At 51.2% G+C, this 25,071-nt stretch overlaps 1 protein-coding gene across 1 annotated transcript in view; it reads right to left on the bottom strand.

Annotated features, from left to right (window-relative positions):
* The window catches only part of ash1l (ash1 (absent, small, or homeotic)-like (Drosophila)), a 412,201-nt gene that overhangs the window by 159,640 nt on the left and 227,490 nt on the right, over positions 1-25,071 (bottom strand). Inside the window, 1 exon segment of the mRNA XM_072490632.1 lies at positions 2,542-2,615. Coding sequence (XP_072346733.1) covers positions 2,542-2,615 — 74 coding nt within the window.

The following is a 25,071-nucleotide window of genomic DNA, read 5'->3' as shown; positions in this document are numbered from 1 at the left end:
GGATAGCCACCACCAGCAGCAGGCACGGCGGACGTCTGCCGCGCCCACATTGCTCTTCGAGGCAGAGCTCAGCAGAGGTCGGGATGGATCTTGCGGCTCTGTACGTCAAAAACAGCAGCCTGCACGCATTCACACTTCTGATTGGGAGAAGGTCGCAAGGGTGCTTCGCAGGGGTAATTACAGTGTAAAATCTGACACCAGGCCACAGAGAACAAGCGACAAAAACTGAATCAAAGAACACCTTAAAGAGGTGAAAGGGAGCATCACAAAGGATAATACGAGGTAGCGGGTGTTCAGGGAGGAAATCCAGAGCTTGGGACCCCGGTGTTCCAATTAAAATCTGGGGGTTCAGGGAATGGTGGCTTTAAGGGCTGCGAGATGCTACATGTAAAACATCCCTTCCACAACTGTATCCAATGTTGGTCGGGAACATGTCCAACGAATGAATCACCCACCCAGCGAGAGACAATCCTGTCAGCAGAAAGCATGAAGTAATAGCCTGGACCACACAGCTGCAACTGCTGACATCTCCCACGCCACATTCACAAGTTATTTAATAACCCCCCGCCACATTATCTGCGGCGAGGAGGATTGGGTGGGCAGGGTGCGGGGGATGGGAGTTGGCAGTGGGTGAGCACCGTTAGTTGCGTCGTTGTTAAACTGTTGAGTAAAGTAGAGGGCGGGACGGTTCGCTTCTCAGGCCCAGGCTGCAGCCGGCGCTGGACTTGGCAGTTGCTGCTCAGAGCTGGGGTTGCGGTAAGAGGAGCAGGCGACCCTCTGCCGGTCTGTGCTCGTGTTCACAGCCGCGCCTCGGTCGCAGGTCCGCCAGGGAAGTCATCCAGTGGGACGGGCCCCGACGTGGCCGGTCCCACTCCGCTGTGGAACGTGGAATGCAGCCTGCGAGCGCAGGCCCCCGCGGGACGACAAGCTTCCCCCTTCAACAAGACGACAAGAGTCTCGCCTGAAACGAGCACATGGATTTGGAACAAGCCCAGCACAGAGCTTCAAAAACAAAATCCTGCCACATCTGTGTTAAATTAGGAGCTTGTTAGCTGATGTACAGAAAAAGAAAGGGTGGAATTGTGGAACTCAAATTGCAAAACACTGGTCACAATCCCAGAATCCAGTGAACAGAACAGAATAAGTGTGACTGAATCACTCCTAATCTATGATGTCTTACAACACCAGGTTAAAGTCCAACAGGTTTCTTTCGAATCACTAGCTTTCAGAGCGCTGCTCCTTCCGCAGGTGAATGAACTCCAAATCTATGGACTGCCATTATAGTCAATCTTAGAGGTGACTAGTGTAAAGAATGACAATGATAGAACTTTACTCTGTATCTAACCCCGTGCTGTACCTGTCCTGGGAGTGTTTGATGGGGACAGTGTGGAGGGAGCTTTACTTTGTATCTAACCCCGTGCTGTACCTGTCCCGGGAGCGTTTGATGGCGACAGTGTAGAGGGAGCTTTATTCTGTGTCTAACCCCGTGCTGTACCTGTCCTGGGAGTGTTTGATGAGGACAGTGTAGAGGGAGCTTTACTCTGTATCTAACCCCGTGCTGTACCTGCCCTGGGAGTTTTTGATGAGGACAGTGTAGAGGGAGCTTTACTCTGTATCTAACCCCGTGCTGTACCTGCCCTGGGAGTGTTTGATGGGGACAGTGTAGAGGGAGCTTTACTCTGTATCTAACCCCGTGCTGTACCTGTCCTGGGAGTGTTTGATGGGGTCAGTGTAGAGGGAGCTTTACTCTGTATCTAACCCCGTGCTGTACCTGTCCTGGGAGTGTTTGATGGGGACAGTGTAGAGGGAGCTTTACTCTGTATCTAACCCCGTGCTGCACCTGTCCTGGGAGTGTTTGATGGGGACAGTGTAGAGGGAGCTTTACTCTGTATCTAACCCCGTGCTGTACCTGTCCTGGGAGTGTTTGATGGGGACAGTGTAGAGGGAGCTTTACTCTGTATCTAACCCCGTGCTGTACCTGTCCTGGGAGTGTTTGATGGGGACAGTGTAGAGGGAGCTTTACTCTGTATCTAACCCCGTGCTGTACCTGTCCTGGGAGTACAGTAATAAGTCTTCCAACACCAGCTTAAAGTCCAACAGGTTTGTTTTGAATCACTAGCTTTCAGAGCACTGCTCCTTCTTCAGGTGAATGAAGAGGTATGTTCCAGAAACATATATATGTCAAAGATGCAAGACAATGCTTTGAATGCAAACAATTGCAGGTATTAAGTCTTTCCAGATCTAAAGATAGGGGTAAGTGCAGGTTAAAGAGGTGTGAACTGTCTCAAGCCAGGACAGTTGAGGACAGCCAGGCTTGAGACAATTCTGAGAGGCCGAGCATTCTGACCAACCTGTCCCAACATCTCCCGATGTGGCTCAGGGCCCAAACTTGGTTTGGTCAAGGTTCTGTGAAGCTACTTGGGAAGGTGGAGGACAACAAAGGGTTTGATAAAAATCCAAGTTGTTGCTGCGACTTTACTCGATCTACGTCACACACCTGCCGCACGCTGTGCCTGCCCCGCATGTCTGCAGCTTGCATACCTGATTGTGCTTCCACTGCCACAGGATATCATACGGTAACTGGAAGTCCATTCGCTTCTGCCTCAAATACTTGCCTGGAAAGTAAAGATATTTACATTTAGGATATCTCCAGGGAGAACAGCAGCTACCAGGCTGTCTTAACACATATAGAAATATACGTCATATCGTTAATGATAGAACGGACAACACAGGAACAACGGACAACACAGGAACAGCTGGGTCCACCCTCAGTTACACACTCGTCCTACAGAACAGACAACACAGGAACAGCTGGGCCCACCCTCAGTTACACACTCGTCCTACAGAACGGACAGCACAGGAACAGCTGGGTCCACCCTCAGTTACACACTCGTCCTACAGAACGGACAACACAGGACCAGCTGGGCCCACCCTCAGTGTTACACACTCGTCCTACAGAACGGACAACACCGGAACAGCTGGGGCCACCCTCAGTTACACACTCGCCCTACAGAGCGGACAGCACAGGAACAGCTGGGCCCACCCTCAGTTACACACTCGTCCTACAGAACGGACAGCACAGGAACAGCTGGGTCCACCCTCAGTTACACACTCGTCCTACAGAACGGACAGCACAGGAACAGCTGGGTCCACCCTCAGTTACACACTCGTCCTACAGAACGGACAACACGGGAACAGCTGGGCCCACCCTCAGTTACACACTCATCCTACAGAACGAACAACACAGGACCAGCTGGGCCCACCCTCAGTTACACACTCGTCCTACAGAACGGACAACACAGGAACAGCTGGGTCCACCCTCAGTTACACACTCGTCCTTCAGAACGGACAACACCGGAACAGCTGGGCCCACCCTCAGTTACACACTCGCCTACAGAACGGACAGCACAGGAACAGCTGGGCCCACCCTCAGTGTTACACACTCGTCCTACAGAACGGACAGCACAGGAACAGCTGGGGCCCACCCTCAGTTGCAGACTCGTCCTACAGAACGGACAACACAGGAACAGCTGGGCACACCCTCAGTGTTACACACTCATCCTACAGAACGGACAGCACAGGAACAGCTGGGGCCCACCCTCAGTTACACACTCGTCCTACAGAGCAGACAATACAGGAACAGCTGGGCCCACCCTCAGTTACACACTCATCCTACAGAACGGACAGCACAGGAACAGCTGGGCCACCCTCAGTTACACACTCGTCCTACAGAAAGGACAACACAGGAACAGCTGGGCCCACCCTCAGTTGCAGACTCGTCCTACAGAACGGACAACACAGGAACAGCTGGGCCCACCCTCAGTTGCAGACTCGTCCTACAGAACGGACAACACAGGAACAGCTGGGCCCACCCTCAGTTGCAGACTCGTCCTACAGAACGGACAACACAGGAACAGCTGGGCCCACCCTCAGTTACACACTCGTCCTACAGAGCAGACAATACAGGAACAGCTGGGCCCACCCTCAGTTGCAGACTCGTCCTACAGAACGGACAGCACAGGAACAGCTGGGCCCACCCTCAGTTACACACTCGTCCTACAGAACGGACAACACAGGAACAGCTGGGCCCACCCTCAGTTGCAGACTCGTCCTACAGAACGGACAACACAGGAACAGCTGGGCCCACCCTCAGTTGCAGACTCGTCCTACAGAACGGACAACACAGGAACAGCTGGGCCCACCCTCAGTTACACACTCGTCCTACAGAGCAGACAATACAGGAACAGCTGGGCCCACCCTCAGTTGCAGACTCGTCCTACAGAACGGACAACACAGGAACAGCTGGGCCCATCCTCAGTTGCAGACTCGACCTACAGAACGGACAACACAGGAACAGCTGGGCCCACCCTCAGTTGCAGACTCGTCCTACAGAGCAGACAGCACAGGAACAGCTGGGCCCACCCTCAGTTGCAGACTCGTCCTACAGAATGGACAACACAGGAACAGCTGGGCCCACCCTCAGTTACACACTCGTCCTACAGAACGGACAACACAGGAACAGCTGGGCCCACCCTCAGTTACACACTCGTCCTACAGAGCAGACAACACAGGAACAGCTGGGCCCACCCTCAGTTACACACTCGTCCTACAGAGCGGACAGCACAGGAACAGCTGGGCCCACCCTCAGTGTCACACTCATCCTACAGAACGGACAGCACAGGAACAGCTGGGCCCACCCTCAGTGTTACACACTCGTCCTACAGAGCAGACAACACAGGAACAGCTGGGCCCACCCTCAGTGTTACACACTCGTCCTACAGAGCAGACAACACAGGAACAGCTGGGCCCACCCTCAGTTACACACTCGTCCTACAGAGCAGACAACACAGGAACAGCTGGGCCCACCCTCAGTTACACACTCGTCCTACAGAACGGACAACACCGGAACAGCTGGGCCACCCTCAGTTACACACTCGTCCTACAGAACGGACAGCACAGGAACAGCTGGGCCACCCTCAGTTACACACTCGTCCTACAGAACGGACAACACAGGAACAGCTGGGCCCACCCTCAGTTACACACTCGCCTACAGAACGGACAACACGGGAACAGCTGGGCCCACCCTCAGTTACACACTCGTCCTACAGAACGGACAGCACAGGAACAGCTGGGCCCACCCTCAGTTACACACTCGTCCTACAGAACGGACAACACAGGAACAGCTGGGCCACCCTCAGTTACACACTCGTCCTACAGAACGGACAACACAGGAACAGCTGGGCCCACCCTCAGTTGCAGACTTGTCCTGATTTGCCCCCACCCCAATCTCAGACCCCACGAATGCCTGATATATGCTCAAGTGAAAACGGCAGGACAGAGAAGTAGATTAAAACGCGAAACCTCTGGAGTCCTGGGTGCTTAAATAAAGTTCGGAAACTGCCAGCGCATCTCCTTCGACCTCTCACGGGGCACATGAAATCCCGCAATTTCTCACGTGCTCAGGATGTGGGCGTCTATCGGAGCACTGGTGGTGAGATGGGGAATAAAACCTAGGCTGGGCCAGCTGGTTAGTGCAGCCAGCGCGATGGAGCCTCAAACACTGAGACGGGGGGATTTTCCACTTCTATCCCGCCTAGATTTAGGCAAAGATATCCTGATATTGGGGCAAGGCCTATTCCTGCCTCAGCTCCTCCACCTGGACTGTTCGTTGCCTGGTTTCCACCCGGAGTGCTAATGTTGCCGACGACTTCACAGCACCCTGCAGGCTAATAGTGGACGGCGGTTCGCAGCAGCTTCCCATCAATCCTGGAAAGTAGCCGTGATGGCCGAAGCATTCCCATGAAGGGAGAGGGTCTCCTCTCCCTCGAGTGTATGCCAGTTGAAGGCCCAAATCTCAGCTGAGGCCTCATGCTTGCCTGTAATTCTCTCGGGTACTTCTGCCCTTTGATGGTTCCTTGCTGGGTCGTCCGGTGTTTCTGCGGTGTTCCCACTGCCCAGGATTTTCCATCTTTATCCTGCTCAGCATTCCTCTTAATGGAGGCAATCCTGCAGAGAGCCTGCCCAGAATACATAATGAGCTCCAACTCAAGAAAATGTCCAAGGGCAGGTACCGAGGGGCAGGGACCGAGGGGCAGGGACCGAGGGGCAGGTCCCGAGGGGCAGGGACCGAGGGGCAGGGACCCGAGGGGCAGGGACCCGAGGGGCAGGTCCCGAGGGGCAGGGACCCGAGGGGCAGGGACCCGAGGGGCAGGGACCCGAGGGGCAGGGACCCGAGGGGCAGGGACCCGAGGGGCAGGTCCCGAGGGGCAGGGACCGAGGGGCAGGGACCGAGGGGCAGGGACCGAGGGGCAGGGACCGAGGGGCAGGGACCGAGGGGCAGGGACCGAGGGGCAGGGACCGAGGGGCAGGGACCGAGGGGCAGGGACCGAGCGGCAGGGACCGAGCGGCAGGTCCCGAGAGGCAGGTCTTGGGTGACTGCAGAGATGTTTACAGCTTGTCCATGCCGCCCAGTTTCTAAGCTAGTCCCACTTGCCCACAATTGGCCCGTATCCCTCTATACCCACCCTGCCCATGTAACTGCTTTTTAAAGGACAAAATCGCACCCGCCTCTACCACTGCCTCTGGCAGCTCGGTCCAGACACTCACCACCCTCTGTGTGAAGACATTTCCCCTCTGGTCTCTTTTGTATCTCTCCCCTCTCACCTTTAACCTATGCCCTCTAGTTCTAGACTCCTCTACCTTTGGGAAAAGATGTCGACTATCTACCTTATCGATGCCCCTCATTATTTTATTGACCTCTATAAGATCACCCCTAAGCCTCCTACGCTCCAGGGAAAAAAGTCCCAGTCTATCCAGCCTCTCCTTATAACTCAGTCCATCAAGTCCCGGGAGCATCCTCGTCAATCTCTTCCGCACTCTTTCTAGTTTAACAATATCCTTCCTATAATCGGGTGGCCAGAACTGAACACAGTTCGGGTTGAGTTTGTACTTCCTCCCACAGTCCAAAGATGTGTGGGTTAGGTGGATTGGCCACACTAAATTGCCCGTAGTGTCCAAGGATGTAATAACAATAATAATAATAATCTTTATTGTCACAGCAGGCTTACATTGACACTGCAATGAAGTTACTGTGAAAATCCCCTAGTCGCCACATTCCGGCGCCTGTTCGGGTACACGGAGGGAGAATTCAGAATGTCCAATTCACCCAACAAGCACGTCTTTCGGGACTTGTGGGAGGAAACCGGAGCGCCCGGAGGAAACCCACGCAGACACGGGGGAGAACGTGCAGACTCCGCACAGACAGTGACCCAGCGGGGAATCGAACCTGGGACCCTGGCGCTGTCCACTTGTGCTTCCGTGCTGTGAAGCAGCAATGCGAACCACTGCGTTACGTGGATGTGCAGGTTAGACAGGGTTTGGGGGATTGGGCAGGGGAGCAGGCCTAGGTTGGGTGCATCTGTCAGAGGGCCAGTGCAGACTCGATGGGCCGAACGGCCTCCTTCTGCAGGGTGGGGATTCTGTGATTCCCCAACAATGGTGATAACGTTTGATTCCCTCAATGCCGTAGCATAGAATCTGCTCCTGCACAAATAGAGAACTTGGGAAGGCAAGAAGTGACTCTGCCAGTCCTGTTGTGGCAGCTTGGCGCACTTGGTAACTTTCTTCCCTCCAGTGGGTTCAGACCCCGATCAGGAGTTTAAAGTCACACCTCCTGTGCAGTACTGACCTCATTTTCACCAGTGCCATTGCTTGAGATGGTTCATGCAGAGGTTCCACCTGCTTGACCCAGCCGGTCAGAAGATCGTTCGTGACCTTTTTGAAGCAATGTCGGGAATATCCCAGGGTCCCGGCCCCCCCAATGTAAAACAGGAAAGCCGGTAAACTCGCTTCGCCGACGTTGGCTGGCTCGCCCTGGACACAAAGTGGCTGATGAAATGAAAATTGCTTATTGTCACGAGTAGGCTTCAATGAAGTTACTGTGAAAAGCCCCTAGTCGCCACATTCCGGCGCCTGTTCGGGGAGGCTGGTACGGGAATTGAACCGGGCTGCTGGCCTGCCGTGGTCTGCTTTCAAAGCCAGCGACTTAGCCCTGTGCTAAACCAGCCCCTAATGCATTTGCCGACACAACCAAAGTCACTGGACAATAAGGGAGTGCGAGCAAAATGCTTTGAGGCGTTTCGGAGGGACGGTGGTGGTGCGCGGTTAACCTGCTGTGGTTTCCCGATTTCTTTGCTGCCAATCGACAGACAGCATTCCGTGAGGGAAGTGGTGCTCAGGACCTCGTCAGGCCCTCATTATCCAGGAGCTACTCCATATACAACTGCTCAGCAATGAACAAAAGGAACGACGACAGTCCCCTGCTGATCGCCAGGCCGTACATATCCCCCCCCCCCGTCCCACTTAAAATTCACTAAATATTTCCGACTATTCCCCTCCTGTTCCAGTTGGGAATCCAACACCAACTGATTCTCCCACCGACGTACACGCCACTCCCAGCAATTTCTACATCTTCATTTATTTTGATCCAACACCAAGCAAAATATATTGAACAGGATTTGGGAAAGCGGGGACAGGATTTGGGAAAGCGGGGACAGGATGTGGGAAAGCGGGGACAGGATTTGGGAAAGCGGGGACAGGATTTGGGAAAGCGGACAACCCCAGTGAATTGAAGTCGGACGTTGCTGTGACTGATTGTTGGAGGCTCCTTCGCTGCCTATGCTTACACGACAAACCACCTTTGGCATTGTGGGGGAATCACAAGTTATTCTGGCAGCTTTCACCGTCAATTAATTGCATTTAATTTTATGCAGGCGGTGGGCATTAACTGGGGGTTCACTTGCGATTCTACAAATAGGAGCAGAAGGAAAACTCTGGTGGTCGAGTTAGGAGGCACATGCTTGTAACGTGTACCTCTGCAAATAAATACTCAGGAAAGTGTAAAGATTGGGTCCAGTTCTATCCTTCGCCGCCTACCTTTATGGAAAAAAACAGCAACGTTGACACCACTGGTTCGGAACGGTCTACTTGTACACACAGATGACGGAGTCCTCTCCGAGGTTTGGGCACCTGAACTTCGAACAGAAAGTGCTGCAGGTCTGGCTGCCTCTGGGGAACACCGACCAACAGTCACCCAGCACTTCCACACATTCACTCCGTTTCCCTCTCCACAGATGCTGCTGGGTCTGCGGACTTTTCTCCCCCGGCACTTGCTGCTTTTATTTCACACCTCCAGCATCCGCAGTATTTTGCTTTTATTTGAGAACTGCATATTCTGAGTCTTCGGAGTGTCCGTGTCTAACACTCTGCCCGAGTTGGCAAATTGGAATGACACCAAGTCTTACAACATATCTTTGTATCGGATGCGTGCGCAATCAGGCAAAATTCACCGTGTTATTATGGGGTCTTCCACCATTTTTTTTTTTGACATTTCCTGGCCAAATCGACCTTGCGCACAACCCACAAAGTCTATTTTGCTGGAGATGAACTTGGCTCCAAAACTGGTGGCCGCCAACAACAGGCTCTGGTTCAATGAGGGCGGTGAGCTGGCATGGTGGGTCAGCCCTGCTGCCTCACAGCGCCAGGGACCCGGGTTCAATTCCAGCCTTGGGTCACGGTCTGTGTGGAGTTTGCACTTTTGCCCTCTGCAGTGTCGGGATTCTAAGTATTTGTACAAGACACTGAAGTTTCAATCTCTACTCTGGCTTGGGCCTTCAACTACTACGCTGTTGCTCCTCTTGGAGAGATCCCATCACACAAGTTGTAAGCTCAATTCCTTCACACAGCATTCCCCTGGCCAAGGTGCCACCAGGTGACCAATCATTCGGAGTTTCATGACTTAAGGGAGAATTTCTCTGATTTTTCACCTGCCCTTCGAGAAACATCTTGCCACTGTTTAGTAATTCAGTAGTACCGTTCCAATTCTTTTGCTCCACGCTGTGATGCACCGACCACTGAGCAAATGCTTTAAGGTGGTATCCGTCAGCCACGGGGTGCAAAACCGAAGCCCTGTTATTTACTTGCACATTGAATAAACTTATCGGTTTTGATCAGGGTGGCTTCCTGCAGCTACGGTGGGCATACAGCAAGTCCCTGCCAGTACTGCTCTGGCCGAATCAAGATCGACGCTCCCGTTCACTGTTGAGAGTCTGGATCATTGCTGGAGGTGCCTCTGACCAGATGGGGCCTCAAACAGAGGTTCTGTCTGTTTAGATGCAAGGAAAATATTCCAAGGCACCATTCGAAGATCAGCAAGGCCCCCCCCCCCCCTCCTCCCACGACACGGTGTCCTGGCAAACATCCCAAATTCATTTGTTGTGCGTAAACTCGGTGTGTTTTCCTGTGTAACTGCACTAACCGCACTTCAGCATTGGCTGTGGAGCACTCTGAGATGTCAGTGTATGACAAAGCACTTGACGAACACAAGCCCTTTCTTCTCTCCCACTCTGCCACTATCTGTTGGCTTTACCAAGCTGTTAAGAGACGTGCTGGACAGACACTTGCTGACAGCATGCAACCTCGATCCGTTAAATGACTAAAAGGCTCTTTTCCTTGGATTTATCTTTTGTTTGTCAAGTGAGAACGTGCAAACAAATTTCTTTCAAACAGATCCAACACAACTCCAGCCAAACCCCACTCAGCGCAGACCTTCTCGAAGCTCCTCCCCTCATTATCCCCCCCCCACCTTCAATGCGAAAGCACAAATGTTTTAACTCTGCTTCGCTTTAGTTCTGATAAATCCTGCAAATCGTTTGCCAAGAAAACGCCTGGCTTCGGACTGCAAGCACACAGCTGGGGCAATGGATCTCCAACAGTACATGCAAAACACTGCAGGGTCCTCAAACTTCATTCTCAACATTGGCTCTGACCAACTATCACTGCATCCGCTTTCAAATCCATCACGTCAGTGAGTAGATGGGGTGAACTGATCAGACAGGCGAGCTTGACGCACAATTATGTTTATGTCAGACGGAACGGTGGCGCAGTGGTTAGCACTGCTGCCTCAAGGCACCAAGATGGGTAGCACAGTGGCTAGCACTGCTGCCTCACACCACCGCGCAAGGTAGCACCGTGGTTAGCACTGCTGCCTCACGGCGCCGAGGAGGGTAGCATGGTGGCGCAGTGGTTAGCACTGCTGCCTCACGGTGCCAAGGAGCGAAGCACGGTGGCGCAGTGGTTAGTACTGCTGCTTCACGTTCTGTGGAGGGCAGTATGGTGGCACAGTGGTTAGCATTACTGCCTCATGCCGCTATGGAGGGTAGCACAGTCGCGCAGTGGTTAGCACTGCTGCCTCATGCCGCTATGGAGGGTAGCACAGTGGTTAGCACTGCTGCCTCAAGGCACCGAGGATGGTAGCACGGAGGCACAGTGGTTAGCACTGCTGTTTCACACCACTGTGGAGGGCAGTATGGTGGCACAGTGGTTAGCACTGCTGCCTCACGGCACCAAGGACCCGGGTTCGATCCTGGCCTCGGGTCACTTTTTGTACATTCTTCCCATTTCTACGCGGTCTCACCCCCACAACCCAAAGATGTGCAGGGTGGGTGGATTGGCCACGCTAAATTGCCCCTTAATTGGAAAAAAAAAATTGGGCATTCTAAATTTATATAGAAAAAGAAAAGGCTGCTTGATTAAATGAAGCCCATTTCTCTTCAACTTGAACTTTCCCGAAGCCCATCCTTCTGGCATACCAAATCTCCCCCCCCCACCCCTTCACACACCCCAAATCCCCCCCGCCCTCCCCACCACACCCACCCCACAGAGACAAGAGGGTAAATTCTTAAAATAGACACGGCCATCTCCCACCAAACACCTTTGCTCTGAACCCTTCGTCCACGTGAATGTAGCTACTCGGTGGTCGCAAATGCAATATGGAGGCAAGTGTCAGACAGCAGATTTTGCACAAGCTTCAGAAACCACCCGGGCGCCTTCGAAATTTCTCGACCGCAACTACGTTTTTAGATTGGCCAGTTGTCTTTCCGAGTCTCTTGACTGGCTACCCGGTCAGCCGGGATTGCCCGCCCCAAGTCGCAGTGTATTGTTCAGGGCGCAGGGCTGGAGGTTTTCGATGCTGGATCTTTGGATAACTGGCTGCAGTTGGTGGTGTTAAGATTCATCGGAATGAATCAGATGAAAGCAGCTGAGAATGCTGAGAATTGTGTTCACTATTTCTGGACCACTCTTTGCTGCTCTAAACATGTGAGCGGCCTACGGGTAAAATAGCTCTTTCGTCAGGCCATCTATTCAAGAATTTGGACGCGCACGTCATCAGGGCAGGATTAGGGCTCTATAAGGAGGAACCTTGGTGTAACTCGATGAAAAAAGAGAGAGGAAAGCTCTTAATAAGATCTTCCTTTGAGCACAAATCTGATTATCACGAGGTGTTCTGCTGCAGGGTCTCCAGTTTCAGATACCCACACAGACCTCCTGACTTGTCCTTATTTCCATTTCCCAGCTTGTTGAGGTTTTCTGCTTTTTCTTATTCCCCTTCCGCGAGTGACGCTGAAATATCTTTTTCTGAAGATTCCTGTAAAAAGTTGCATTTCTGCTCGATGAGCGTCAGCAATCTGAATAAAGGTGTAAATCAGAAAGAAGCTGTACTCATGCGGAACCTGCCACATCCACAGGATGCTTTGAAGTGCTTCACGGGCAATTAATTACTTTCGGAGTTGTCGTCAGGATCTTTCAACTTTCTCGGACGCAAGCCCCTCAATTCTGTGGGAAACCAGGAAGGCTCAGGCTCGGGGTTTGGTCATTTCATATACGGCCAACAAAACGTTTAGTGATCTCTTTGGGTGCAGAGAAAGCTTTTGACCAGTTGAAGTGGGATCATTTATGTTAGAAGCCGCAGGAGGAGCATGTTAAGTGGATACAAGTGGTTTATAAAAGCCCCCCTGGCGGCAGTTCTTACCAGCGGTTACAGGTCTGAGAATTTGAGTCTCCAGAGAGGGACTCCCGTTATCCCAGTTAGTGTTCGCAATAGCGACTGAGCCCCTAGCGGAGACAATTAGACAGGATCCTTCGGAATTGTTGCTAATCAGTCGAGGGCAGCAATATAAGATTACGGTGTATGCGGATGACGTGTTGCTATTTGTATCTAAGCCAGACGTTCCAATCCCCGCTATTATTGATGTTGTGGGTATATTTAGCTTATTCGCGGGTTATAAAATCTATTTTACCATGACTGAGACTGTGCCATTGGCAATGCTCAGAGAGAGCACACCCCCCTTTGCGAATTTCCCATCTACCCAGTCCCTTTCAGGGTAGATTGATTTGGGTGTTTTTGTTGACCCCTCTTTCAGACATTTGCGTGGGGCAAACTCCGCCCTCCCCCCCCCCCCCCCCACTCACTCACGTCTAACAAGTGGGATCCTCAGCGTCGTTCCTCCTCCGCAATATCATGGTTGGGTGGGATATCTCTTCATTAAGATCAATGTGCTGCCTCGGTTATTAGATCCTTTTCAGATGCTGCCAGTCTTGCTCTCTGCTCAGGTCCTAAAGGAACTGAACGAGGTGCTAAGTTATTTTATATGGACCAAACAGAAACCTTGCTTCTAACTAGCCAAACTGCGGTTTCCTAGTTCAAAGGAAGGGTTGGGGGCGCCGAATATTAAAGTGTATCAGTTAGCTTCTCATCTTCGATTCATACGAGAGTGGGTCAGAGAGGGCCCTTCCTCCATTTGGCTCGATATTGAAGCTGGCCAATCTGTGTATGCTTTACAGGCCTCTGTTATTTCTCCGGGATGTCTGTCAAGTGCGAAAATCCTATCATCGTTGAGAGTGTGGCGGATGGTCCGTGAGCTGGAAGGGAGATCTCATTTAACTTCCGCTCCCTCTCCCATTCAGGACAATCCGGATTTCCCCACCAGATCTTATGGACATGAATTTGAAATCTGGAGGGATAGAGATCTTCGTAAACTGGGTGATGTGTTTCATCTGTCTCCAGTTGCCCTTTGACATGCTGCCATTCACACATTCTAATCTCTTTATGTGCCACTATCAACTCCCTTCTCAGCCTTAATCACCTCCATTTACATTCCTTTTGTCTTCTGTCCACGACATCTTTGTCAATTTCCATCTATCGCTGGCCCTCTACCCAGCCCCACTGCTCCACGCCCCCCCCCCCTATCCCCCCCCCCACCCCCACCCCCCCCACCCCCCCCCCCACAACAGTATAAATCTGACCCTATTTCCAGTTCTCTCCAGCTTCGACAGGGAATACTGATGAGGAGACTTGGGGCAAGATATGGGAAAATGCCAAGAGAATCTCAGTCTGTAATAGAACGAAGGAGACTCGGGTTTAAAATATTACACCATCTACATATCACTCCAAGCTTAAGACACAGGTTTGACCCTACCATATCCTCGCTGTGCCGCATGTGAAAAGTAGTCAAGGGAGACGACATACATTGTGTTCTGCCGGTGTTAAAATTAAACCTGGTCTGGTGTGCATAAAGAGGAGCTAGTCGACAGGGCCTTAGAACGCAATCCTTTCTTCTTAATCCTGGGGCTTCCTGTTAGAAATAAAATTGATGCCAATGCATAACGGCCGTATAATATCCTGACATTTGCAGAATGGAAGAATATCCCCTGCTCCTGAAGTAGCGATAAATCTCCTTCAGTTCAGAATTGGCACAGAATTATCACGGAATGTATCTCAATGGAATTCCTAACCTGTATCCTCCCATCCAAATTGGATGCATTCAGAAAAGTCGGGGGCCACAATCTCAAACACGTAGGTTCCGTAACGTCAGGCTTGGTCCTACAGGGTTTTCCATGAGCTATGTAATGCTGCCTTTGTCATGCTGTGTGGCAGGATGTGCACCGTTCATCCCCCCGCTCTTGCTTGCCTCTCGGTATTTTTGTATAAATGGAGGCACCTGGGGGCAGCACGGTGGCGCGGTGGGTTAGCACTGCTGCCTCACGGCACCGAGGTCCCAGGTTCGATCCCGCCTCTGGGTCACTGTCCGTGTGGAGTTCGCACATTCTCCCCGTGTTTGCGTGGGTTTTGCCCCCACAGCCCGAAGGTGTGCAGGGTAGGTGGATTGGCCACGCTAAATTACCCTTTAATTGGAAAAAAAAATGAATTAGGTACTCTAAATTTATTTTAAAAAAAGGAAAAAATGAAGGCACCGGACATAATGATTAAGCTGAACCAACTGCATTGGTGTCTTTCTGTCTTATTCTGAATTCTTATATGGAGAAACATTCATTCTGTACTGCAACAGTTTAGAGGGTTTGATGCATTATTTGTAAAAATGTAAAAACCCGAGTAAAAATTACTTGGGAAAAAAAAAAATCGATCACCTTGAAAATCTCCAGTAGGTTGCATCGTAAACTCCACTGTTCGATGCACAACAGTCTTAACTTTTATCAGGAAGCTGGAGAAGTCATTCAGAGTGCCCATTCGGCCCATCGAGTCTGCGCCAACTCTCTGAAAGAGCCCTCACCCTAGCCCCATAACCCAGTAACCCCACCTAACCTTTTGGACACTACGGGGCGGTTTAGCAGGGCCACTCCCCCTAATCTGCACATCTTTGGGAGGAAACCTACGCTGACAGGGGGAGAACGTGCAAACGCCACACAGACAGTCATCCGAGGCTGGAATTGTACCCGGGTCCCTGACGCTGTGAGGCAGCAGTGCTAACCGCCGTGACGCCCAACTCAAACGTTAACACCGTTTCTCTCTCCACAGATGCTGCCAGACCTGCTACCCTTTATCAGTATTTTCTGTTTTTATGAACTTTTCCAGCCACATAGCTGAGGTCTCTCAAGTTCATAAGGTGCAAGAGCAGAATTAGGCCATTCTGGGCCGAGGTGCAAGAATTAGGATTCTATCCTGGCAGATACGTTCCTCGTCTGCTACCTACAATGTTACAGACCAAGAGCTGGATGGCGAAATCGGCCAGAGCATCTCCTCCCTAGGAGCGGGAGTTGGCAATTTAGCCTCCCGAGCCCAACACCCTCAATGTGAGCACGGCTGATCCCATCCTGGCCCCAACTCCACCGTCCTGCCCGTTCTCCATAACCCTTCAACCCATCACCAATTAAAACTCCTCCTTAAATTTACTCACTGTCCCAGAATCCACCGCACTCTGGGGCAGCGAATTCCACAGATTCACAACCCTTTTGGAGAAGTAGTTTTCCTTAAATCGGTTTTAAATTTACGACCTCCTATTCTAAGACAATGACCTCTTATTTTAGAATGCCCCACAAGAGGAAGCATTCGCTCCACGCCTACTTTATCCATACCTTTTAGCATCTTGTATATCTCAATTAGATCTCCCCTCATTCTTCTAAACTGAGAGTATAGGCCTAAACTCTCCTCATACGACAAACCCCTCATCTCTGGAGTCAACCTCCTCTGAACTGCCTCAAATCTTTCCCCAATAAGGGGACCAAAACTGTGCACGATACTCCATGGTGCGATCTCACCAATGCCTTGTATATCATCCTAATAAACTTGCTCTGTATCCTTAGAACACAGCACTGTACAGGCCCTTCGGCCCACGATGTTGTGCCGACCATTTATCCTAATCTATGGTCAACCTAACCGACACCCCTTCAATTTACTGCTGTCCATGTGCCTGTCTAAGAGTCGCTTAAATGTCCCGAATGACTCTGACTCCACCACCTCTGTTGGCAGTGCGTTCCACACACCCACCACTCTCTGTGTAAAGAACCTCTGACATCTCCCCTATACCTTCCTCCAATCACCTTCAAACTATGTCACCTCGTGACAGCCATTTCCCCCCTGGGGAAAGTCTCTGGCTATCCACTCTATCCATGCCTCTCATCACCTTGTACACCTCTATCGAGTCACCTCTCTTCCCTCTTCGCTCCAGTGAGAAAAGCCCTAGCTCCCTCAACCTTTCTTCATAAGACATGCCCTCCAGTCCAGGCAGCATCCTGGTAAATCTCCTCTGTACCCTCTCCAAAACATCCACATCCTTCCTATAATGAGGCGACCAGAACGGGACACAATATTCCAAGTGTCGCCACTTGTTAGGCAGGTGGGCAAAGGGGGCGGGGTTGCATTGTTAGTAAGGAATGAAGTTAAATCGATAGCAAGGAGCGATACAAGATCAGAAGGCATAGAATCTCTGTGGGTAGAGTTGAGGAATCGCAAAGGTAAAAAGACCCTGATGGGAGTTATGTACAGGCCCCCTAGCAGTAGTCAGGCTGTGGGGCAGAAAATAAATCAGGAGATAGAAAAGGCAATATTACAATAATCATGGGGGACTTCAATATGCAGGTGGACTGGGAAAATCAGGTTGGTAGTGGATCCCAAGAAAAGGAATTTGTGGAATGTCTAAGATGTTTTTTTGGACCAGCTTGTGACAGAGCCCACGAGGAAACAGGCAATTCTGGATTTGGTGATGTGTAATGAGGCAGACTTGATTAGGCAACTTAAGGTGAAGGAACCCCTAGGGAGCAGTGACCACAATATGATAGAATTTACCCTGCAGTTTGAGAGGGAGAAGCTGCAATCAGATGTAACGGGATTACAATTAAATAAGGATAACTACAAAGACATGAGGGAGGAGCTGGCCAGAGTTGATTGGAGAAGGAGCCGAGCAGGGAAGACAGTGGAACAGCAATGGCAGGGGTTTTGGGGGGTTATTAGGGAGGCACAACAGAAATTCATCCCAAGGCGGAGGAAACATGCTAAGGGGAGGACAAGGCATCCATAGCTGACGAGGGATGTCAAGGACAGCATAAAGTCTGAAGAAAAAGCATACAAAGTGGCGCGTATTAGTGGGAATCCAGAGGATTGGGAAGCCTTTAAAAGCGAGCAGAGGACAACTAAAAAAGCAATAAGGGGGAGAAGATGAAGTACGAGTGCAAGCTAGCCAGTAATATAAAGGAAGATAGGAAGAGTTTTTGTCAATATATAAAAGGTAAGAGAGAGGCAAAAATAGACATTGGACCCCTGGAAAATGTGGCTGGAGAAGTAATAATAGGAAACAAAGAAATGGCAGACGAGCTGAATAATTACTTTGCACCAATCTTCACGGTGCAAGACACCAGTCGGATGCCAGAGCTCCAGGAGAACCAGGGGGCAGAGGTGATTGCAGTGACCATTACTAAGGAGAAGGTTCTGGGGAAACTAAAAGGTCTGAAGGTGGATAAGTCACCTGGACCGGATGGACTACACCCCAGGGTCCTAAAAGAGATAGCTGAGGAAATTGTGGAGGCATTGGTGATGATCTTTCAGGAATCACTGGAGGCAGGAAGGGTCCCAGAGGACTGGAAGTTGGCTAATGTAACACCCCTGTTTAAGAAGGGAGGGAGGCAGAAGATGGGAAATTATAGGCCGGTTAGCCTGACTTCGGTCATTGGTAAGATTTTAGAGTCTGTTATTAAAGATGAGATCGCATAGCACTTGGAAGTGCTTGGTAAAATAGGACTGGGTCAGCACGGCTTCGTCAAGGGAGGTCATGTCTGACAAATCTGTTAGAATTCTTTGAGGAGCTACCAAGCAGGTTAGACAAAGGAGAATCAGTGGACGTGAATTATTTAGATTTCCAGAAGGCCTTTGAGAAGGTGCCGCATAGGAAACTGTTAAATAAGTTAAGAGCCCATGGTGTTCAGGGTAAGATCCTGGCATGGATAGAGGATTGGCTGACTGGCAGAAGGCAGAGAGTGGGGATAAAGGGGTCTTTTTCAGGATGGCAGCCGGTGACTAGTGGTGTGCCTCAGGGGTCTGTGCTGGGACCACAGCTTTTCACAATATACATTAATGATCTGGAAGAAGGTACTGAAGGCACTGTTGCTAAGTTTGCAGATGATACAAAGATCTGTAGAGGGACAGGTAGTATTGAGGAAGCAGGGGGGCTGCAGAAGGACTTGGACAGGCTAGGAGAGTGGGCAAAGAACTGGCAGGTGGAATACAATGTGGACAAGTGTGAGGTTATGCACTTTGGAAGGAGGAATTTAGGCATAGACTATTTTCTAAATGGGGAAATGCTTCGGAAATCAGAAGCACAAGGGGACTTGGGAGTCCTTGTTCACGATTCTCTTAAGGTTAACGTGCAGGTTCAGTCGGCAGTTAGGAAGGCAAATGCAATGTTAGCATTCCTGTCGAGAGGGCTAGAATACAAGACCAGGGATGTACTTCTGAGGCTGTATAAGGCTCTGGTCAGACCCCATTTGGAGTATTGTGAGCAGTTTTGGGCCCCGTATCTAAGGAAGGATGTGCTGGCCTTGGAAAGGGTCCAGAGGAGGTTCACAAGAATGATCCCTGGAATGATGAGCTTGTCGTGTGAGGAACGGTTGAGGACTCTGGGTCTGTACTCGTTGGAGTTTAAAAGGATGAGAGGGGATCTTATTGAAACTTACAGGATACTGCGAGGCCTGGATAGAGTGGACGTGGAGAGGATGTTTCCACTTGTAGGAAAATCTAGAAGCAGAGGACACCATCTCAGATTAAAGGGACGATCCTTTAAAACCGAGATGAGGAGGAATTTCTTCAGGCAGAGGGTGGTGAATCTGTGGAACTCTTTGCCGCAGAAGGCTGTGGAGGCCAAATCACTGAGAGTCTTTAAGGCAGAGATAGATAGGTTCTTGATTAATAAGGGGATCAGGGGTTATGGGGAGAAGGCGGGTGAGAAAATGTCAGCCGTGATTGAATGGCGGAGCAGACTCGAGGGGCCAAGTGGCCTAATTCTGCTCCTATGTCTTATGGTCTTACTCCAGTGGAGAGTGAGGACGCAAAGATCATCGCCAACGGCGCAGCAATCTCCTCCCTCGCTTCCCGTAGTAACCTTGGGTATATCCCGTCAGGCCCAGGGGACTTATCTATCCTGATGCTTTTCAAAATTTCCAGCACATCCACCTTCTTAATATCAACCTGTTTGAGTCTATTAACCTGGTTCACACTGTTCTCATGAGCAACAAGGTCCCTCTCTATAGTGAGGGCCTCCCCCATCTCGTCAGACTCGAGGCACAAGTTCCCTCCACTATCCCTGATCGGCCCTACTCTCACTCTGATCATCCTCTTAACTCTCGCACAAGTGTCGAACGCCTTGGGGTTTTCCATCATCCTTCCCGCCGGGGCTATTTCCTTCTGCACCTTTTCTGAAGCGTGCTGACCAGAACTGTCCACAAGATTCCAGATGATGTCCAACCAGCAATTTATAAATCTCTAGCAACGCTAACCTAGACTCTAAGCCCAAGTCTTGAGCTTGAGGTTCAGGCCAGGACATGGCCACAGTGCCGAGGCTGACATCCAATATCCATTTCTGGTTTGCACCATGGCCTGACAGGCAAACGCACCTCTAACAAGACAGTCAGCCCAGATGGTCTCAGCTTTAGTTGGTACATTCTGCAATAAATTAACTGACACGAGCTCTGGTAATGGGAGAATGCGATGAGTGGCCTCAGCAACTCAGGGTTACAGAAAGTGAGGCAGCAGGGCGAACCACTGCGCCACTTAACATTCTGACTCTTAACATCATAACCTGCGAACCGCAGCATAACTAAGGAAGAAACTGTGCTGGGCAAGGGCCAGAAACATAGAAAATAGCAGCAGGAGGCCATTCAGCCCTCGGGTTGAAGTACCACTAACAAAATATCTCGGCACTTCCCTGACCAATCCAGGAAGTGGCTGCAAACGGAAGCCCACTGTCCAATTCACACAGTAGGGTTGCACCTGGAAAATACGCTTCACTGTGTATTCTTTCACTCCCGGCTGGCAACGGTCAAGTACTTCATTCTGTGCCACGGATAGAGCGAATGTCAGATTCTACTTCTTGCCAGTAAAACCAAGCCCGCTGCCCCAGGAAGGCAGACAGCATTATCAGAGACCCCCCCCCCCCCCACCCAGGCTTTGCCCTCTTCCAGACCCTTCCATCAGGCAGAAGGTACACAAGTCTGAAGGCCGACACATCCAGACACAGGAACAGCTTCTTCCCCACAGCTACCAGACTCCTCAACGACTCCCCCTCGGACTGATCTGTTGCCTGTAAGAACACTATTCACCACGCCCTATGCTGCTCTTGCTCATGTATTTGCTTTGATTGGCCCCTTGTTCCGCACTGTAACCAATCACGGTTTGTCGATGTACTTTGTCACTTATTCTACAGCGTATATACTGTGTAAGTTCCCTTGGTCGCAGAAAAATACTTTTCACTGTACTTCAGTACGTGACAATAAATCAATCAATGAAGTCCTCAGGTCCAATTGAAAGATCTTGCCACAGCACAGCATTCTGGCTGCAGTGACAAGAGCTCAGAAAGCTAGTTAAGAAATAAATTCCATGTATCCAGCATGGGCGAGGCAACAAAACGGCTCCCACACTGGTCAAGTGGCAAAACGGAGGGGGGTTTGTGTCACAATGTGGAAAACCCTGCAGACAGCGGCAGCCACCCATTAATATCAAGGGCAGGGAGTCCCTGCAGCAGCCAGTGCTAGCTCCGTGTACGGCAGCCGGCCCGGCAGTATTCTGCCGTAGCCCGGCGGGGATCGGCAGTCTTTAGTTTATGCGGTCCCCTGCTCCTCTTTTTGGAGGCAGGGCGAGTGGAAAGGAGGAGAGGTGCAAGGAAACAGCTGATGGAAGCAGTCTGCAGAAGACGAGAGGAAACGCTGGAAAGCCCCAGCAGTGGAGACAGAAAAGTGGTAACCTTTCCGAGTCCGGGATGGCGCTTCTTCAGAGATGTAGAGAGGGAGGAATGTGTTGGGAGTATATATACACCGGAGAAGAGCGCTGCAAGAGGCCAAGGACAGATCTGTCCTGCAGATGACGATGTTGCGGTTTGTAGTTCCCAATGCTGGTGGCGCACAAATGTTTTAGGGAGGAAGTGCTGCTCAGGTACCTTGGACCATCAGCCCCCCCACCCCCCTCTTCCCCTCTCCATCACATCCCTTCCTCTGTACATGCTCAAAAACAAACGTTGCCCAGTCCCGACAAGAAGTCAATGGCTTTTCATTCCCCGCAGATGTTGCCTGACCTGCTGAGTATTTGCAGGATTCTCCACCTTTTTTTTTACATGCGTGCCGGATAGCGACGCGGATCAGGCAAATAGAAGCGACTGCCCAAAGCAAGACGTAGCTTTGCTAGCCAACCCCAGACCCTCTCAGCTAGGACAGCTTGGTGCCAGGAACCAGACTGACCACTGCTGAATGCCAGTACAAAACCCAAGGACCTGACGGAAGAAGGCGGCAGCTGGCACCCACGGTTTGAGCAGCCGCACCTCACCGTAACTAGAGGAAGAAAGCATCGACGCGGCAGCTATCATCTTCTTCAGAAATGCCACACAGCACTTCCTGCACAACAACATCGAGGGCCGAAGGGCCTGTACTGCGCTGTAATGTTCTATAAATCAACACCGACTGACTACTGACATGCAAGCAGAAGACCGGGGAAGAAACAGGCACTTCTAAAATTCAAAAGTAAACTTCTCCCCTCAGTTGGGTTCAGTAACATTTTCTGTTGGTGAAAACACAAGTACTGTGAGCAGTTTGGAAGGCAAATGGTATCCTGCCTTGATTGCAAAGAGGACGACGGGAGCCAGGATGCCTTACTGCAGCCGTACAGGGGCCTGGGTGAGACCACACCTGGAGTACTGCGGGCAGTTTTGGCCCCCATAAGAATGGATATAGTTTCCACAGAGGGAATGCAGTGACGGTTCACCGAGCTGGCGTGGCAGGATCGTCGCTCCACTGGATTCACTGGAATTTATCACAACGAGAAGGGATCTCAATGAAACGTATAAAAATCCGGACAGATTCGGAGAACTGGAAGCAGTGATGTTATTTCCTATGGCTGGAGGATCTATATCAAGGGGTTCACAGTTTCAGGGTACGGGCTGGGCCATTTAGGACTGAGATGAGGAGGATACTCTTCCACAGAGGGCTGTGGAGGCCAAGTCACTGAATATATTGAAGAAGGAAATGGATAATCTCTAGACTCTAAAGGTGTCAAGGGGCATTGGGAGAGCGGGACGGGGGGACACACGTTAAGATAGAGGCAGCAGGGTAGCATAGTTGTTAGCACAGTTGCTTCACAGCTCCAGGGTCCCAGGTTCGATTCCCGGCTTGGGTCACTGTCTGTGCGGAGTCTGCACGTTCTCCCCGTGTCTGCGTGGGTTTCCTCCGGGTGCTCCGGTTTCCTCCCACAGTCCAAAGATGTGCAGGTTGGATGGATTGGCCGTGCTAAAATGCCCTTAGTGTCCAAAAAGGTTGGGTGGGGTTACTGGGTTGTGGGGATAGGGTGGAGGTGTTGACCTTGGGTAGGGTGCCCTTTCCAAGAGCCAGTGCAGACTCGATGGGACGAATGGCCTCCTTCTGCACTGTAAATTCTATGATCAGCCGCGACCATGTTGAACGGGGGAGCAGGTTTGAAGGGCCGGATAGCAGACTCCTGTTCCCATTGTTCCTGAAAGAACACAAAGAGAGATGGCTTGCGGTTAAGCGAATGTCCCCCCTCCCCCAGACATGAACAACAGATGGGGGAGACCATCCCGTCCGGTTACTGTCCTTTACCACAGTGTGCGCTTTCACAATCACACAGCGGTCTCTCCGCAGATACGATTCAGGCAAAGGGGTTTCAGGGAGAAAGTTGATCTTATTCTGCTCTCTCCGTTCCTCCTTTGGCCTCAATGAATAAAACAAACGTCTGTTCTGAAGGATGTGGACGGCTGCCAAGTTTAGAAAGCTGTTAATAGAGGGCAGCTGCTGGCAAAACCAAACAGGCTCTTAACAAACAAGGGAACAAGGTTTCTGGGTTTAGGAGCAGTTTAACGCAGTGGAATGCAGAGTAATTAACGCAAGCTTGATCTTTACTTTGCCGGCAGTTCTGACTGGACTCCACAATGGCAAACGTTGCTTCGATATAAAGTCAAAGGCATCGTACATCGACAGCTCTGTTAAAATGCCCGGCCCCTCCTCTGGGTCTCCGAACAGCAGCTGTATCAGCCGCCTCGCTGGAAATGACAGCTTGATAAAGCCAGCCAGAATCGCAACCACAGGATTTCATGGGCTGAATGGCCTCCTTCTGCACTGTAAATTCTATGATAACCTATGATAGGCACACCGAGCTGCATGAGGACTACCTCAGGACTCAGAGAAGCATCTTGGGACATGACAAGGTTGAATGCTGCAACCAAAATGCTCTCTCACCACCTCTCTCTCTCTGCTGCATTGTGTTCTTTCTGCTGATTCCTGCGATCCCCACCTCACAGCCACAGTAACATGAGCAAACCAAGCATTGTGTGTGTGTGGGGAGTCAACAGGGATCGAACCACTGTCCTGGTCCTCTTAGTCTTGTCTGGAGCCCTTGGTGATGGTGCTGAGGTTACGCTGTGACACAGGGACATGCTGGGCCTTGGTGAAGGTGCTGAGGTTACGCTGTGACACAGGGACATGCTGGGCCTTGGTGAAGGTGCTGAGGTTATGCTGTGACACAGGGATATGCTGGGTCTTGGTGAAGGTGCTGAGGTTACGCTGTGACACAGGGACATGCTGGGCCTTGGTGAAGGTGCTGAGGTTACGCTGTGACACAGGGACATGCTGGGCCTTGGTGATGGTGCTGAGGTTACGCTGTGACACAGGGACATGCTGGGTCTTGGTGAAAGTGCTGAGGTTACGCTGTGACACAGGGACATGCTGGGGCTTGGTGAAGGTGCTGAGGTTACGCTGTGACGTAGGGACATGCTGGGCCTTGATGAAGGTGCTGAGGTTACGCTGTGACACAGTGACATGCTGGGTCTTGGTGAAAGTGCTGAGGTTACGCTGTGATGTAGCGACATGCTGGGCCTTGGTGAAGGTGCTGAGGTTACGCTGGGACACGGACATGCTGGGCCTTGGTGAAAGTGCTGAGGTTAAGCTGTGACACAGGGACATGCTGGGTCTTGGTGAAGGTGCTGAGGTTACGCTGTGACGTAGGGACATGCTAGGCCTTGGTGAAGGTGCTGAGGTTACGCTGTGACGTAAGGACATGCTGGGCCTTGGTGAAGGTGCTGAGGTTATGCTGTGACACAGGGATATGCTGGGTCTTGGTGAAGGTGCTGAGGTTACGCTGTGATGTAGGGACATGCTGGGCCTTGGTGAAGGTGCTGAGGTTACGCTGTGACACAGGGACATGCTGGGTCTTGGAGAAAGTGCTGAGGTTAC

The sequence above is a fragment of the Scyliorhinus torazame genome, chromosome 26, assembly GCF_047496885.1.
Source record: "Scyliorhinus torazame isolate Kashiwa2021f chromosome 26, sScyTor2.1, whole genome shotgun sequence".
In the NCBI taxonomy this organism is placed as follows: Eukaryota; Metazoa; Chordata; class Chondrichthyes; order Carcharhiniformes; family Scyliorhinidae; genus Scyliorhinus; species Scyliorhinus torazame.
The sequence above is the reverse complement of the archived record's forward strand: the minus strand, read 5'-3'. Positions and strand labels throughout refer to the sequence as shown.